The sequence below is a fragment of the Brachyhypopomus gauderio genome, chromosome 7, assembly GCF_052324685.1.
Source record: "Brachyhypopomus gauderio isolate BG-103 chromosome 7, BGAUD_0.2, whole genome shotgun sequence".
Classification (NCBI taxonomy): domain Eukaryota; kingdom Metazoa; phylum Chordata; class Actinopteri; order Gymnotiformes; family Hypopomidae; genus Brachyhypopomus; species Brachyhypopomus gauderio.
Genome location: NC_135217.1, coordinates 10801151 through 10818802, shown reverse-complemented (window position 1 = coordinate 10818802; position 17652 = coordinate 10801151). Strand labels below are relative to the sequence as shown.

The 17652-nt window shown below is 45.2% G+C and overlaps 2 protein-coding genes across 3 annotated transcripts; both read left to right on the top strand.

Moving 5' to 3' along the window:
• Nucleotides 1-195: 195 nt before the first annotated feature.
• senp3a (SUMO specific peptidase 3a) lies at nucleotides 196-6154 on the top strand. 2 transcript variants are annotated; one of them, XM_077011610.1, is made up of 11 exons: nucleotides 196-391; nucleotides 1245-2009; nucleotides 3163-3327; nucleotides 3616-3727; nucleotides 3828-3975; nucleotides 4289-4336; nucleotides 4478-4555; nucleotides 4720-4857; nucleotides 4979-5062; nucleotides 5219-5269; nucleotides 5366-6154. In XM_077011610.1, the coding sequence occupies exons 2-11, from the start codon at nucleotides 1355-1357 to the stop codon at nucleotides 5474-5476; spliced, it is 1590 nt and encodes a 529-aa protein (XP_076867725.1). In that variant the 5' UTR covers nucleotides 196-391; nucleotides 1245-1354; the 3' UTR covers nucleotides 5477-6154. The 2 variants fall into 2 exon arrangements, with proteins under 2 accessions (XP_076867725.1, XP_076867726.1); XM_077011611.1 differs by lacking the exon at nucleotides 196-391 and adding an exon at nucleotides 439-507.
• A 520-nt stretch (nucleotides 6155-6674) lies between these two features.
• On the top strand, nucleotides 6675-13922 carry eif4a1b (eukaryotic translation initiation factor 4A1B). Its single transcript, XM_077011606.1, has 11 exons — nucleotides 6675-6719; nucleotides 8015-8063; nucleotides 8629-8761; nucleotides 9822-9961; nucleotides 10326-10494; nucleotides 10662-10771; nucleotides 10860-11003; nucleotides 11110-11247; nucleotides 11428-11517; nucleotides 12107-12186; nucleotides 12914-13922. The coding sequence occupies exons 1-11, from the start codon at nucleotides 6697-6699 to the stop codon at nucleotides 13056-13058; spliced, it is 1221 nt and encodes a 406-aa protein (XP_076867721.1). The 5' UTR covers nucleotides 6675-6696; the 3' UTR covers nucleotides 13059-13922.
• Nucleotides 13923-17652: the final 3730 nt, after the last annotated feature.

The following is a 17652-nucleotide window of genomic DNA, read 5'->3' as shown; positions in this document are numbered from 1 at the left end:
GCTACGTTCCATTATTTATATACCATTTTTAATCGTATTTAATTTTAACGGGCCAACAAAGCGGGAAAGGACGTCTCAAAGCTGAACGTTTCCCCCCTCAATTTTGTTTCTTGCTAATTTCTCACTTACCCGTTTCCTCCCAGCAGGTAAAACCCACGTTTATAATGAACCTGAGCCTAAAGCGCATGTAAATATTTTGCGGTGACGTCATTGTCAAGCGGCGGAAGAAGAGTGTTTTCGCTCTAAATAAGCGCCAGGGCTCAATGAATGAGCCAAAATTCAAAATAAGCGTGAATTTCTATTTTGTTCCTCTCGTTCACCGACACAATACATGCAATTCAAACATTGGAAGGCAACGCCGACGGTTTTGGGTGAACGCTGGAGTAAAACGGTGAGTGTTTGGGTTTTGCCGACCCCCATTTTTTCGCACAGCGAGCACACAAGAGGCCGTTCACTCGCGCTCGGTACCTGATGCCGCCGCTACTATGATTTTATTACTATCGCTGGGTGAGCAGACTCTACTGGTTGGTTAGGGATATCTTTTGTTAACTAACTACAAGCCTTAGTACAAAAATTGTCTGAATATCAAGTCCTCAACTTTGTGACGAATGCGCGAAATTAACGAGTACGTCCACTTTCAGTTGGTTAAAGACCACAATAAGTGGACAAAGCGGACCATCCATGTGTTGTCCCGAGGTCAAGCGACTAACGCCACGGTGTGTCACACTGCATGGCGAGAGAAATTCATGGACCGAGACTACATAAACATGCACATCTTTACAAGCTTTCTTTTATCAGCCAAGCTAGCTGAACATTTTATTGTTAATAACTAGATTAAGTGATCCAGTAGTGAAGCCAGCCGTTCATTTAGCTAAGCAGTTAGGATAAGCTATTCAGCAATAAAATAAGTGTAGTTTTTGCACTATGGGAGCACGTTGCGGTACAGAGCCGTTATTATCCTTATTTGGATGTGCCGTCAATTCATCCAGCCTGTCCTGTCGCGCTCTTCCCGTTTGGTTTGGTGCTCCGCAGTCGAAACTGGGCTTTTGGTAATGTTTACCTGTGTTATTGCAAGTTATCACTTAATTGTTTATTACTCTTTGCTGTAAACTTTATTAAAATTACATTATATCTTTGCTTTTAAAAACCCTCAGCTGGAGAAATTTCCATTTGTGTGCCTCCCCCCCCCCCCCCCCCCCCCATTTTTTGTTTGTTTGTTAAACTATTTGTTTGTTTATTTACAGTCCGAGTTGCTCCCATAACAGTGTGATCTCTTGGCTCGGCCCGTGCTGTGCTGCACCGTGTGTGATAGTCCGGTGGCAGGCTGGCGCAGGTGGCGGGGTGCCCTTGGACCATGAGAGACAGTGGTAGCGGCCTGGCTCAGACACACTGGGCCAATGAGCTGACCCTCACGGCAGGGGACGAAGGCACCGACAGTGGTGGGGGTGCCATCAGAGGAGGCCATCTTCTGGACCCTGCCCCAGGCCACCATGCCCTCAGCCCTGCACAGCTCAAACTAGGACACAGAGAGGACATCGGGACATGGAGTATGGAGTACACGGTGCCGGACGAGGATGAGGCCAAAGATGATGAGGAAATAGGGGAGGACGAAGAGGAGGTGGATGAAGAAGTCAGCACGGGTTTCCAGTGGAACAGTGAAGGCGACGAGAGCTGGGGCACGGCGCAGCTCTTGAAGCCTGCACAGAGGGAGGTGGGCTTGCCTCGTCACGCCACCCAGACTTGGCTCAACGGACTGGGGGTGAGGAGGCCGTCTCGCTGGTGGCCCAGGGCCCGGAGGTGTGTGAACATTCGCCATCGGCTGGCCCAGCAGTGGCGCACGTGGCGGCAGCGAGCCAAGTGGGCAGGGACGCTGGGCTTCAGGAGGGTGTGCAGGTGGAGCAGGAGCCGACGGACGGAGCGACACCTGAGCCAGAGGCAGCCAGTGAGCACGCTCACAAACGGAGAGGAGCGGAGGCGAGATGGAGGTGACGGGGGAGCCGCTGTGCCTGGTAAGTTTGTTTGTTTGCTTGATGGAGTTGAGGAGCACCATGGTGTACAGTGGAGGAGCAGCATTCTGTTCTCTCATCATCAACAAACGAGTGGGCCTCCTTCCTAGTCAGTTTTATTTATTTATTTTTTGCTTACAATGCAAACAGTGGGAGTTAGTATGGGGGCCTAGCATGGGGGCTAAACTGCCTTGACTGATGCGGGGGACACCACAGTATAATTCTGTGGCCCACATTTGAATAGAAAAGGTGTTTGATGCATAGACTATGCAAATGCCCATGTACTGTACATTGTCATGGCTAAATAGACCAAGAATGATTATGCATTGTCAGACTATTTAAAAGTTTCACCAAAAAGACTGAAAACTCATTTTGGTCAGATTCTCAGTCTGCATATTTTGTCACAAAATGCCGCAATATTTCACTTTCCATGACTCCTCCAAAGAATGGCCAAACTGATTTGCCATAACAACTATTGCAACAAGACCTTCATGTTGTTTTGAGAATTCACAAAGACAGATGTGAGCAGAATCCTGGAGGTCAGACGCAGAGAGAACAATCCAGCTGTTTTTGTCTAGTCTGGCAAGCACCAGGCCCCCTTCTCAGGGTGCTGTGGTGGTGACCCTGGACCGCCACCAGGCTTGGTCTGAAGTGTAACTTCTACACTGGAGTCCCCACATAGAGGTGCTTCAGCAGGGCTAGTGTGTGAATGATCTGTGTTGCTTTTCCTCTCGGTAAGATGTATTGATCCCACCGGACGGATTACCTGCTTGTGCCTCTATTGACAAACCAATCTAATGCAGCTCAAATCCAATTAGAAGTTAATTGATATTTTTTGTGTGTGTTTGGTTATTTGTTTTGGAGAAACTGTCACTCCAGGGACAGCCTGTCTGTGAACATGAGATATTCTAACTGGAGAGGAATTCTAGAAATGGTGAGATGCATAATCGTGTTTGCGTGGGCAGCCTTAGGTCAGAGATGTCGTAACCACAGTGTGAAGCTGTAGTAAAAGCTCTAGCCTTTCATAGCTGGAGCTCCTGCTTAAGGTATTGCTACCAGACCTCCTGGAGCATAGCCCCGCCCGATCATGGATGTTAGGAACAGAGTGAAGCAGCACATCTCTCAGGCCATCATTGCTTGCTGCCTTCCTCCTCAGACCCACGTGGGGCCAACGGACTCCCAGCCGGGAAAGAGGGATGCCATGGTGCAAACCTGGCCGACCGTGAGAGCCATGCCTCCCCTTCCGGGATCCTAGCAATCACACGTGACAGGCCCCCCCCTCAGGACCAGCTGAGCAGCGAGCATATCTCGTGTGTACAAGGTAAGAACAGGGGAGGGGTCCAGATCATGACTGCTCTAAAGACGTGTCTACAAGGTCTGGCCTAGTCCCTCTGGTGAGTCTGTCCATCTGTCTAGTTACATTTGTGTATATTGTGTATATATTGATTATAATCAATCATTATAAGGTAACAACAAGTGAAAGCTTGTTAAATTAACACCTTTACTCAGTCATACCAGCATTGTTTGTATGTCAGTTTAACAAATGTTCCCTACATACAGAATTAAGTATTGAACTTCTTTTGTTTGTTTGCTTGTTTCTCCTTCTCAGGAATTCTGGACGAGTTTCTCCAGCAGTATGGCAGCATGATTCCCATCCATGTGGATGAGGTGGCAGAGAGACTACAGGCTATCTTCAATGAGAGTTTCTCCAGCCCCCACAGGTCTCGCGCGCACACACACACACACACACACACAGGTAATTTCTCATCGTTTCTCAGTAAAGTTGGGCAGACTATGTTAAACACACCTGTGCATCTTCAGGAAAGTGATGGTGCAACACCTAATGCAGTCCTACCAGCGCATGTCTGGAACAGCCATGATGCGAGAGTTCCGCGTAAACTACAAACGTCACGTTCTCACCATGGACGATCTGAGCACGCTCTATGGCCAGAACTGGCTCAATGACCAGGTGTGTTTCTCGTGTCCTTTACCCTTATAAGACTAAAATCTCATGAACATCGGCCCTAAAATCCAAAAACAATCGACTGTTCCTCGAGTCATTTCACTCATTCGGTTAAGGAATTCATTCAAATAGGGAATTATTACTGTAAAAATACTGGAAGTATTACTGTATATTACTATAAAAAATTATTATTATTTTTTTTTGCTTGCTGCCTGCTTTGTTTTTGACCACTGCACAATGCAACTGTTGTGTTGTGTGTTTTATCCCAAGTATAGTGCATTTGGTGTTTGTAACTTGTCCAATGGCCTTCTGCCTTTAGGTCATGAACATGTATGGAGATCTGGTCATGGATGCTGTTTCTGAGAGGGTGAGAGCCCCCTTCACACTTGCTCATGCCTTTTGGGTTTAATATGCGCAGTGCCATCTGCAGTGCAATGTCTGTGGACAGGGGAAAATGTCATAGTGCTCCCATACAGCTAAGTGTGGCTGATTTTTTCTCCATTTCCAGGTTTACTTTTTTAACAGCTTTTTTTATGATAAGCTGAGGACAAAAGGATATGAAGGTGTCAAGCGGTGGACAAAAAATGTTAGTACTGTGTGTGTGTTTGTGTGTCTTAATCAGGGTTATCTTCCCTGGATTCAAAATATATTTTATGTTTTTTTATACATTTTATTCCTGTATTAAACGTACAAATACAATAGGGAATTGCTTAAAAAAGAAAAAAATGATTGCTCACTGTGTTTACATAGGTGGATATTTTTCAAAAGAGGTATTTGCTGATTCCTATACACCTGGAGGTTCACTGGTCTCTGGTGTGTGTGAACGTTCCTGATCGGACCATCACATACTTTGACTCCCAGCGTACTCTCAACCGACGCTGTCCTAAGGTATATGGTAGTCCTGCTCCTTCCTTACAAACTCTGTTCACTTCCTTCGTGTATGGCTGAGGATGTGAGGACACATGTCTCGTTGTGATTAACTGTAGTGTGTCATCCTGTTTCTTATCAGCATATTGCAAAATACCTGCTAGCAGAGGCAATCAAGAGGGAGCAGAAGGACTTCTACACAGGCTGGAACGGCCTGTTTAAAATGGTACATAGAAAGCCTCCATGATGCGTGTGTGTGTTTGTGTGTGTGTGAATGCATTTGAGAAAGAAATGGTGTGAATGAGTACAGTTTTTGCATATTGTTTGTTGGGTAGCGACTGTGTCTGGAAGGTTGAATCTTTTGCCTTTTGGAATGTTCTAGAATGTGGCAAGGCAGAACAATGACAGCGACTGTGGGGCTTTTGTCCTTCAGGTGAGTCAGCTGTTCTCGCAGTTCTTGTCTTTTCTCTGTATTCATTTAGTGTGGTCAAATAACAGAACTTTCCGTCTATCGCTTCTCTTGGGGCAGTACTGTAAGTGCCTGGCGTTGGAGCGGCCTTTCAGCTTTGGCCAGCAGGACATGCCCAAACTCCGCAGACAGATGTACAAAGAACTGTGTCACTGCAAACTCTCTCTGTGACACCACAGGGGAATACTGGGATCAAGGAATAGAGGAGGCCATCATCCCTTTTCTGCCCCACATCTAGTGGACAGACATGACAATTACGTGTTTGTCTAGAGTGACTGTTCATCCACCAAACACATTGGCTCCTTTTCTTGTTTTTTAAAAACTGACTTTAACGACATCCTCGCCATTTGCTCTCATGTTCTGCCATTGGTTATTGGGACAAAATTCAAGAGGACGTCATGTTTTCTGATGGGGCGTGGAAAAAAGAAACCCTCTCAATGGTCCGTTCTGTTGGGGTGGGGAAAAAAACCCTGTCATCGGTCAGTTATGTTTTGTGCCAGCCATCATCTTGGCAATTAAAAAAAACAAACAAACAAAAAAAAAAAAACTTTTTCTTGTTATTGATGTCAGTAATCTGTATGCTAAATGGTAATGAAAATGTAGGGTTTGGGAAAAGACTTGCATATGTTATAAAGAAATGATATTCATATTACTAGAGGACAGAGTCAGTATGGACCACGACACTATATTCTTGTTTTCATTTGGTCACTATTGTTAGTTGTTACTGTATTTGTGTGTTCAAAGTGCAAAACCATGGCAAAAAAGAGCAGCTGTAAATTAACTGTTTTATATCTTTTGAGATGCATACAATGTTGTAAAATGGACTAATAAAAATGATATAAACATCAAGGCTTTGATCTACTCAGCTTAAAATGTACTTCAAATATGGATATTTTTAAGTTAGACTTTGGTGTTGTAAAAAACAAAAAAATCATGGTCAAAGCAACCTAGAAGCCTTCAACTGTATTGTCAATGGAAATTCTTTAGTTCAGAATTATTTTCATGATCTGATATTTGTAGCTCAGTGATGAAAAGAATAACATTTACATTATAGGTTATCATTCATGAAATAACACTCGTTATTCACTGATAATTTGCCTGGAGCCAAAACGACATCTATAAGGTCAGTAAAGCCATGGGTTATTTGGATGCATATATCTTGGTCCAGAAGAGTAAAACCAGGGCGGAACGGAACTGGAAACCTCCTCTTTTACCCTACTTGGCTCCTAAAGCCGCCATCATCGGTTAAATGTCGTGTGAAAAGCCAATGAAATGCAAGAGTGGGCGGTACAACGTTTGACTGATGGTTTGATTATACAATAGGAACGCTAGTTTGGCAGTGACGTCAAAGTATATAAAACATTTTCGCGGCGTACTCGCCCTTTGTGATAATGTCGGCAGATTATGACGAGAGGTAGGGGGACAAAAAATGCTTCATTGTCCATTACAGTTTCACTTACGATTTTCTGTACATTCCGTGACTCGGATCTCACGTATGAATTTAATATATAGAAGTAATTATAACCTGTCGTGTATCTTTTTTTGCTGTTCATACATTATGAAATGCAGAAATTACGATAGCTAGCTGGCTAATATAGCGGGACGTTAGGTTAGCTAAGTTGCTAGCTAGCTGTCACGCGCAGTGGCGCCGCCGGCCGTCCTGTCAGGGGTTAGCCGCGATGCTAACGTCCGTCCTGTCAGGGGTTAGCCGCGATGCTATCGTCCGTCCTGTCAGGGGTTAGCCGCGATGCTAACGTCCGTCTGGCTAGCTCGTTCGCTTTTCAAGCCTGTGGACAGAGCTGCTTAGCTTGTCGGCTAACTGCACTAAAATTAAACCACTTTACGACCCGTAGGCAGCTCGCAGGCGAAAAAATAACGTAGACACCGTTAAAAATAACGGATTTTCGTCTGTTGGTTCGGGTATATTTCGGTATATTTTGAGTTGTCTCGATGTTGGCCGAGAAGCGCTTGCTGAGTTACTGTGCAAGTCGTGGTCCGTGTAGTCTTGACAAGCTAGTTAGCCTCGCCAGTTTTTAAGTCCAGGGGGCGAATAACTCGTAAGCTAACGTTAGCTAGCTGCTTATGTTAGCTGGTAGCGTAGTGGCCATCGGTAGCTGCCGCAGTGTTCTTGCGCCTGAAGTCACGAGAAAACGTGGTCGGTTTTTTTCATTTAAAAGACTGTAAATTGCTCGGATTGATGCGAAGTATTTAACATAGGAAATTCTGTGGATATCAGGAGTGATGTTCTCAAAATTATCAATCCGAATAGCTTCCTAGGTAATCGAATACGGCCCGTGGGCTGATTTGGGGTTTTGAGTGTGTGGGGTTAAAGTTATGCGTTCTCTAGCTGGATCTCTGGCCTCATGCAGTCAACCTGGACTTGTGTTAGAATTAATGTAGCCTAAAGTAACGTATTCGAGCCGATCTGATGGATAACGTAACTAGATTTTGACATTAGACACCACCGATTCTACCTTCTATGTCGAAACAAAAACTGGGTGTCGCTGTCAAGTTTCAAATGGCAGGCAATAAATGCAACAAGGCTAGTAATCTAGCAGGCTAGCTAACGTCACACGACGTCTTCTTGCTGTAGCGCCTCTTGATGGTCTTTACTGTCCGAGCCGCTGTGATTTGCCTGTGTTTTGTATGATCGGTTCTATTTATTAGTTCTGTGGGCGTGAATGCTAACAACAATGCTAACATGTCTAGGCCCAGGGATAATGGCCCGGAGGGCATGGAGCCAGACGGAGTCATTGAGGTGAGCTGCTCTTAACACATTTCTACTTGATGTTTAACACTTGGGACAGGGTGCCATGAAGGGTCAAAACAGGATGATTTCTAAGGACGTCTGACTGACAGGGGCCCCTAAAAATGACCCAATGTGATCATGTTTCATGGTGCCAAAAATCCCAGTTGATGGCCCTGAATTGGAGATGGCAGATTTTCTCATTTCTACTGTGCCTGAGTAAACAGTTTCACTCTTGGGCTGTGAACAGTCCCTGGACATTCACCCGCTGACCGGGCTGATAGAATATGTAGTCACCCAACCCTACAGTGACCCAACACCACTATGTTGTATGCCAGGGTTGGCACTGTAGCGTCTCCCACTGGACATGATGGATGAAGTGCTGAGAGGCACAGGTTAAGATGAGCTGTTTTAATGTGGGCCAGCCCTTTTCAAGATTCTAAAATAACCATCACTTAAATGCAAAGTCAATTTGAACTGTGATTGTAGACACAACGCACAACCATTGTTTTTATTGTTGTTGTTTTTGGTTCATGTTTATTTTATTATTGTTCTCACTCTGTCACTTCCCCTTCAGTGTAACTGGCATGAGATCGTGGACAGCTTTGACGATATGAACCTGCGTGAGACTCTTCTCAGGGGAATCTATGCTTATGGTTTTGAGAAGCCTTCTGCCATCCAGCAGAGGGCGATCCTCCCTTGTATCAAGGGTAAGAGCCCACGGTTTTACACTAGTTGTAAAAGCAGCGCTCATGGTGTTGACAACTACCACTTCAGGGCAAAATGTGGTTTTGACAGTCTGTCTGCAAAATCTGCTGGTTTAGAAATCTGAAGAATTCTGAATTGGGAAGAGGCCTTTGTGTGGCCCACACTGGGTGTTTGGTTATGGTGATGGCAAATGGATCAGAGATGCAGAACTTAAGTTCTCTTGCACTGTGATTTCCTGTGCATAGCAGTTTTACAGTCATAAGTAATCTTTACCCTGAGCATTATTAGATTTAATAAAACCCTACAGACTACCTTATACACACGTGTGTATGTGTTGCTTGTTTTGTAGTGTGTGTAGGCTGACTGTGTTTGACAGGATATCTCTCACAGTGGTATGTGAGGACGGTAGTTAATCCAAACAGCTGCAAGCAACCTTGTATGAGTCACTTTGCAGTAAGCTGCCTGTGATTCAGAGCGTGCACTCAATAAAACGCGGACTCGTCATTTCTGGTGAGAAAACCAGTGCCTCGGAGCAGGTGTGCAAAAAATGAATAGCGCTGGCTTTGGTTGGAGGACCTCTGTGTGGGGCAACAGCTTGACACTCCATGTCACTGTGAGAACTAATCATTGCTTGATGCCCCCTCTCCCCCCCCCCCCCCCCCCCCTCCTCCTCCTCCTCTCCTGGATACATGACACAGAGAAGTACCATGTGTCCAGCTCTGGACACTGCTAGACACTGGTGAGATCTGCAGTGCCAGTTCCTTAGTTCACTGAGGTCTCTGTGAATGTCAAAAGGTCAAAGTTCACAAATAAATGTATTTTTAATGCCGAGTCCTGTTTTCTTTCCTCATAACTTTGATGTTCTTCCAAAAATGATTATCTACACCAGGTTAACAGTTACTTTGTAACCAAGTTGTTGTGGGATAGGTTTAGCATTGTGCATGCAAGGCATTTTACATAAATGCATTAGTTAATGCGGATTTGTTTTGCTGTTTTATGTGCACCTGCCCCGACTCCTTCATCTTTTTTGTTTGTAACATGATGGCTGCTTTTGTTTTGAAGGTTATGACGTCATTGCTCAGGCCCAGTCTGGCACCGGGAAGACGGCCACCTTCACCATCTCCATCCTGCAACAGGTGGATGTGGAGCTGAAGGGCACGCAGGCTCTGGTGCTGGCCCCCACCCGCGAGCTTGCGCAGCAGGTCCGTAGCACCGACTCTATGCTCCCTGGGTACCCTCTCCCCCCTCCAGAACATCTGGTACAGGGTGGGGATTTCTCATCAGCCAAATGGGTGTTTTTGTGAGACTCGTTCAGGTATTCTCGCGCTGTGAAACCTTGAGCTACAACCATTCAGCTTCTCCATTAGCAACCCGGAAGTCAGAACCAGCGCAGTGCAAAAAAAAGTAATGATTCAAAACAGAGCCACTTTTTATGTATTGAAGGGAATGTGAATACTCTGTCATTATATAAGTAAATCTTTGAGGGGTTTTATACATTATTGGCAGTTTCCCACTGCAAGTCCTCTGCTGCCATTCAAAGTAAGTGTGCGTGTGTGTGTGTGGCAGATCCAGAAGGTGGTCATGGCTCTTGGAGACTACATGGGAGCTACGTGTCATGCCTGTATTGGAGGGACGAACGTGCGCAACGAGGTGTCGAAGCTGCAAGCGGAGGCTCCCCACATCGTGGTGGGGACACCCGGCCGCGTCTACGACATGCTCAGCCGCAGGTTCCTCTGTACGCCAGCTTCTGTTTCTGTAGCTCACAAAACCAGAGACTTAATGCATAGCTTAATTTCATCACAGAATTGTACTTGTGGAAGAAATTGGGCAGGATATACAGGTCCTGGTTAATGGTGTTTATGGCCTTAGCGTGTGTTTTAATGCTGTCCATTTCCCCCACAGCTTCCAAACACATTAAGATGTTTGTGCTTGACGAGGCTGATGAGATGCTGAGTCGTGGCTTTAAGGACCAGATCTATGAGATCTTCCAAAAACTCCAAAGCAGCACTCAGGTTAGAACAGCATCATTTTTTCACCTCCAAGCTCTCTGGACAGATTTGAATTTTGCTGACTGGCAGTGTTGTATCCCCCGGCCTGTAGGTGGTGCTGCTGTCTGCCACCATGCCTGCTGAGGTACTGGACGTTACCACCAAGTTTATGCGTGAGCCTGTGCGCATCCTGGTGAAGAAGGAGGAACTGACCCTTGAGGGCATCCGCCAGTTCTACATCAATGTGGAGAGAGAGGTGTGAAGTTCTGACAAGATTTTGCTGAGTTAAAAAAATTTTTTTTTTTCCTCGTTTACCTGAAATTTCTGCTAGGCATTTACGTGTGTTTGTGTTTGTGTGTTAGGAGTGGAAGCTCGACACCCTGTGTGATCTGTACGAGACCCTAACCATCACCCAGGCTGTGATTTTCATCAACACCCGCCGGAAGGTGGACTGGCTGACTGAGAAGATGCATGCCAGGGACTTCACCGTCTCTGCTCTGGTGAGAACATTCCAGAAGCGACACCCGCCTGCCTTCTCTGTCTCACTCTGGTTCACTGTGGCTAGTCTGCTGACAGTAATGGGCCCAGAGCTCTGTTTTTAGTAGTGGTGGGGGATGGTGTGAGCTCGACATTACTGCAGCAGACGAAGGAGCTGACGTTCCTCTTCCTCGCTCTGTCAGCATGGTGACATGGACCAAAAGGAGCGGGATTTGATCATGAGGGAGTTCCGCTCTGGGTCAAGCAGAGTCCTCATTACAACCGATCTACTGGTGGGTTCACACACTCACACATTTTCTTATTGTCTTGTCACTTTTGTCAATCATTTGTATTGTATATTCTACCTGTACATTCACTTAAGACGGGACTGTGTTGGTCATCTTGCTGTAGGTTTCTCAGAATAGTGCTGTTCTATAATAATGACTTGCATCTTTATTAGATTTGCACCTTAAACTACCGTTAAACTGCAGTTTTCTGTTATATAAACTAGAATGTATATACTGTAGAGAGCCGGACCTCCCTGTGTCCCTAGTGCCTCCTAGTGCCTTTGAGGAGTATTGGAGTCTGGTAGAGTAAGTGGCTGATCTCCACTGTGATGGGGCTTTGGGTCCCTTTCCACAACTTACAAACGGCCTACACACACCCTCACAGCAGGGATACGGAGTGACACCCACTCTGAACACACTTTCAGTTATTTCTCAGGGTTTTCATAAATCATGCGTTTCACAGGAACATTTAATATTTATAAAACGACTACAAGTAATGCTGAAAATGTGCAACCTAGAATACATTCACTTTTTAATACATATAGTACACGGCTCACTGTAACTGAAGCATCTGAGATGTTTTTTTTTTCTTTAGGCCAGAGGTATTGATGTCCAGCAGGTGTCCCTAGTCATCAACTACGACCTGCCAACCAACCGAGAGAACTACATTCACAGGTCAGACTCGTGTCACCGAGGCACATGGGACATCTGGGGTCAAATAAAACTGTGTGTGTGTGTGTGTGTGTGTGTGTGTGTGTGTGTGTGTGTGTGTGTGTGTGTGTGTGTGTGTGTGTGTGTGTGTGTGTGTGTGTGTGTGTGTGGTGTCAAATAAAACACTGCTCAATACCCCACCGACCAGTGATGAGGACAAACGGCCTGAATGGGGCGTTCTTCGTTGTGAGCTTAGGGGGGGTTAATTGTAGTTAAAGAGAGACTGCAAACAGACATTCTTCCAGGAAACAAAAGGGTTCTGTGAAGTTTTTAAGGTTTCGTGAAGCTTTAAAATGCTTGCACTGGCCACAGTTTAGGCTCAGCAGGTGGTGAGTGGTGTGTGTGTGGGGGGGGGGGGGGGGGGGGGGGGGGGGTGTCTGAGGTGTTTTCCTGTGGGAGGATGACTGGTTGGAAACCTAGAATAGGAGTTGTGGAAACATGGGTGTGGACCTCAGGTTTACTCCACAGGTGCTGGGAACTCTCAGGATCACCAGCAGTCTTTAGTTTGTTTGGGAATAAAAGCTTATGCAGGATCTACAAAATGTACGAAGCTTAATCAGTCGTGTTCATCACTTTGCCACTGCCTTGTAGATGATGGCTCCCGTAAATGTCACTAGCATGTTTTAGCCTTGAGCACGTGTCCCCCACCACTAGGTTCATTCAGCCTACTCATTTGTGTTGTGATTGACAGGATCGGGCGAGGGGGCCGTTTTGGCAGGAAGGGCGTGGCCATCAACATGGTGACTGAAGATGACAAGCGCACGCTGCGTGACATCGAGACCTTCTACAACACTACCGTGGAGGAGATGCCCATGAACGTGGCCGACCTCATCTAGAGACGCGGGCGCCCTTCTCCCCTCCCCAGCAAACCCCCCCCCAGCCTCCCCATGGCTCCCACTTCCATGCCCTTCACTCCCTCGCTCCTGTCGACCCTCATCTTCCTCGTGAGTATTAAGGATGGATCTGGAGCCCAAATGTGTGCTTCAGTTGATCAGCTGCCCTCATATTCATCCTTCCCTCCATACTGTGTGAATAAAAGGAGCAAAAAATAATTTTACAACTTGGCCACCTTCTCCTAGGACTAAAACCAGCATTTAACTTCTGGTGAATAACTTTCCTGTCTCCTATTATAATGGGAGTTGTAGTTTTTGGACAAGGGAATGGACTACATCTGGTGTATTCTATCTTCCTTTGCCACTGCAAGTGCATTCAGCACACTGACTGAAACGCTGTTTCATTATTGTAACTGTTGCACTTTACATCAGTCTAGAAATGAAAGTTTTAAAATGTGCGGACAAATTATTGGTAAGATTTATTGCTAAAATCAGGATGTATGTAATCCACTGCATGGATTGGGACTATTCTTGTGCAAATAGCGAGACAAACTATTTGCTAAACGTGACTGAAATTAAATGAGTAATAACGGCACACAGCCTGTAGTGCAGTAACTCGACGGGAAGTCCTTGGTGGTCCACGTTCAGGCCCCCTCGGCCTGCTGGGACGCCGCTGCTCACGTGGGTGTGCCAGTCCCCTCAGCTGGACAGGCAGGAGGGACGGGAGCTTGGGAGGACACAATAAAACTCAAACGTTAGCCCTCGGTGCACCAAAAACAATGTATTTATTTTTTTGATACATGTATTCTTTATTCATACTGGGGAGGGGAGTTGACTTAAATAAAAGTTTCCAACCGAGTCTCATGATGGGTGTGTATGTGTGTGTGTCTTTGTGGGACCTGTGTGTCCGATATGACCTTTCCCTGTGGTCCTTTTCTGCCCCCACTGGGGGGGATTCCCCTTTGGCCCCTGCTTTAGCATGTCTCACCTTTGCTGGTGCACACTTAATAGTGCTGGACCATTGTAGTTAGAATTGTGATGTGGACATTGTTTAGTTTATTTTATTTTTTTATGAAAGTGTGCCATATGTATTTATTGATTAGTAGAATTTTCTGTGTGATGATCTGTAAATTGGCGATTTTAAAATGCTGTGACTAGGCGGCTCAATGAATTATACAATTACAGCAATTAAGTTGGTCTAGTGAATACTCATAACTTCCATTCACCCTGATTTCAAATCTTAAATGCAAAGTTAAAACTAGTGGTGATTGAAAAAAAAAAAAAATCAAAAAAATGCAAAAAAATTGTCATTATGTTAAATAGATGAAAACTACTTATTGATGGTGGTGCTACTGTTCTGAAACCACTACTGGCAGTTCCTTGCAGTAAGAGTTTTACACCACAAGGGGGCATTTTCCTCTTTAAAATCTTGTATTCTGCTACTTTGAAAGTTGTACCACACACATGAATTAACAAATTCAGATTGTTGGGACTACTTTCAGCAGTTAATAAACACTTAATCAAGTGCAGTCCTGTTAAAATATCTGATGAGGAAACCGATGAGAATGTGACTTCAACTGGAATCTTTAGGGAAAGTCTGGTAAATTATTTAAACCAGTAACCGAGCAAGAATCACAGAAGTGTTGCTAAGAATATGTGCAATACATTTTACAGCCTATGTGTTAACACCGTATGTCACCAGACTCGTGATAAAGTGTGATGAAAATGCATAAAATGTCAGAACACAAAAAAAAAAATCCTCATAAAAGCAAAAATGACTTGGAAGCTTGAACAGTCAATTAACCAAATGAAGAGTAAACAAGGTCTCTCATCGGAGGTTAAGAAGCTTGTAATGTCACAGCATATTTGGGACACCTCCCTGAAACTGGAGCAGCAACTCGGAGCTAACGCATCACTAACAATCCCGACATTTTCACTCACTCCAGACTCTACGCCCTTAACACTACCCTTCATCTCCACGCCGCCCGAGTTTAATACTCCGTCCTTTAACGGTGCAGGTGGCCCCTGCTTCACCCAGCTCCCTGACTCTCTTCTCCAACACCCCCCGCCCCCTTCGACCGCAGTGTTGGTGGGGTGAGTTGGGGGGGCTCGTAAAGCCCTGCCTGGGCCACTGGGCCATGTGATGGATGGTGAGGAGACTCCAGGGCCCATTTCCATGAGAAGGGGATTCTGAATAGGAGCCTTTCAATCTGTGTGTCATTGAAAAAGCTTAAGAACTTTCTCCAGTGACCAACCCCCTCGCCTCCCCCACTCATGCTACTGCCCTTGTCTGTCTTTCTTTCTTCCTCTTCACCCCCCCTTCTCCCGAACTCTCCACTATCGTCCTCTTCCCCTCCCTCCTGTCCGTGCCTCTTTCTTTTCTTCCTTAACCCCTTCACTCCATTTCCCCCTTTCTTTTATGCTCCCGACTATCCGATCTGTCATCCAGGTTCTCTGGGATTTTCACGTGTGTGATGTTTCTCTCTCTCTCTCTCTCTCTCTCTCTCTCTCATTCTGTTCTACTTTTCACTCTGATTTGATTGGCGACATGGCACTGGGTACCATCAGTGTGTTTTCCCCCTTTTCAATCTCCTGCTTGGGGTCACAATAAAAACAGATCACAATAAAACATCATAATAAAACATATCACAATAAAACAGTATAATAAGATGTCACAATAAAACATCATCATAAAACAGATCCCAGGCACAACCAGTGACCCACAGCCACTCATGGCTCACCTGCTGTAAGCGTGCCGAACACGATAAGGTTAATTGCATAACAAAGGTGCGACAGTGACTTGCAGCAACGGCCCAGGCCAGTACTGACGCAACAGCCTGCGCTGGAGAATCTGGCTGAAGGCGAATGGAAATTTTTTGCCTGGAGTGGCTTCAACGGCAGGTCATCCCTATGACCTGCGGAGTGACATTTTTGTCATTGTTGTTGAACTGTTTTGAGGTTTTGGTGAAGATTTCCCCACCAAATGGGGTGTGTGTTCAATTCTTAGTCTTTCTCTCCCTCCATTTCTCTCCCTGTCTCTGTTTCATTTTTTCTGTCTCACACTTTCTCCCCCTTTCCAGTTTCTTTCTCCTTTTCTCACTTCTCAACGCTACCTGTCTGCATTTCAACTTCGCAACCTGGGTATCTGGCCAGTGACTTCAGAGGCAACCGCCTCCTGACACTACAGCTGAAATGTTGATTAGCATGTTCTGCCCCTGCAAACCATAAACAAACAAGCCGCACTGACATCTGTATCCGGCAGACGGGGGGAGGACGGTTGCCAAAACAAACCGCCTGCTTTGAGACTCCAGCGGCAAGAAAGTGCGCAGTGTTCGTGACAGCACGACAGATAACTGGTATCCACCCCTTGTCCTCTCTGCCCACCATGTTAACACGGTCACTTTTACTCCTGCACATTCAGAGGTAAGAGTGAGGTACGCATCGTATCACATTACTCACCCCGCCATTTCACACAGGCCATGACTATTGTGTCGGTTATTTCAGTATGTGTGATTGGTGTGTGTGTGTGTGGGTGGGGGGGCTTGTGTTGCTGATGGTCAGTCGTTGGGGCACTGTTTGTGGACGAGCTGCCATAATGAAGGTGTGAAGTGGAGCTCGTAGAAACTAATGTGTGTGTGTGTGTGTGTGTGTGTGTGTGTGTGTGTGTGTGTGTGCACGTTAGGTATTAAGGAGGAGCCGCTCACACCTGTCTTTACTGCAACTCACCAGGTGGGACAAAATGTTTCGTACAACAGTAGCCACGCCTTTGCCTCCACTAATCACACCCACTGACACCCACACACACATTCATACACGCAAGTGTTCATCTGTACATTCACATGTGCTCAAGAACAGTATGAAACATTATGAAACTATTATGAAACCTAACTATTATGAAAAGGGTGATCTAAATGAATAAATACGGCTTAGTTTGAAATAATTTTAAATATGAAAGAAAATAAACATTTATCATTAATTGAATTATCTGGTAATCATTGAATTAATCACTTGTGTCTATTTCATATGTTTTCTTTACAGAATTGAGATAATAACTTCGAACAGAATGGCTCACAAAGCTAATTAAAGACATTAAAGCATTAGATCTGAAACATTCGTGTTCTGTATTACCAACGCCCTCAAAGAAGTGATACAATGCACCCATGAAAAACACAATTACACACAAACACACACACACACACACACTGCCTGCATTTTCTAAGTACTTTTAAATGTAATTTCTATGTTATCTACCTTTATTCTTTACCAGACTGAATCTGTTCCAAATCTGGAAGAACTGCACACGTCACCGTCAACCCAAATATTTCCCTGAATCTGTCCACGTGCCCATGGAGAAGAGCTGTGGTCTTCTATCCTATTTCATTTTTGCCCATTCAGGGCTTTTCTTGGGCAATTCTTTTGAATTGTGAGACACTGATCCTTGCCAAGGTATATATCCACACACACACACACATACACAGCCTTGTGGTAAAATCTCGATAATTGTATTCCAGTTTTAGGCTTTTTTCAGCAGAGCTGTTTGCACATTACAAAGTAGCCAACGAATATATACATCTGGCAAAAATCTAATTTATTTGAG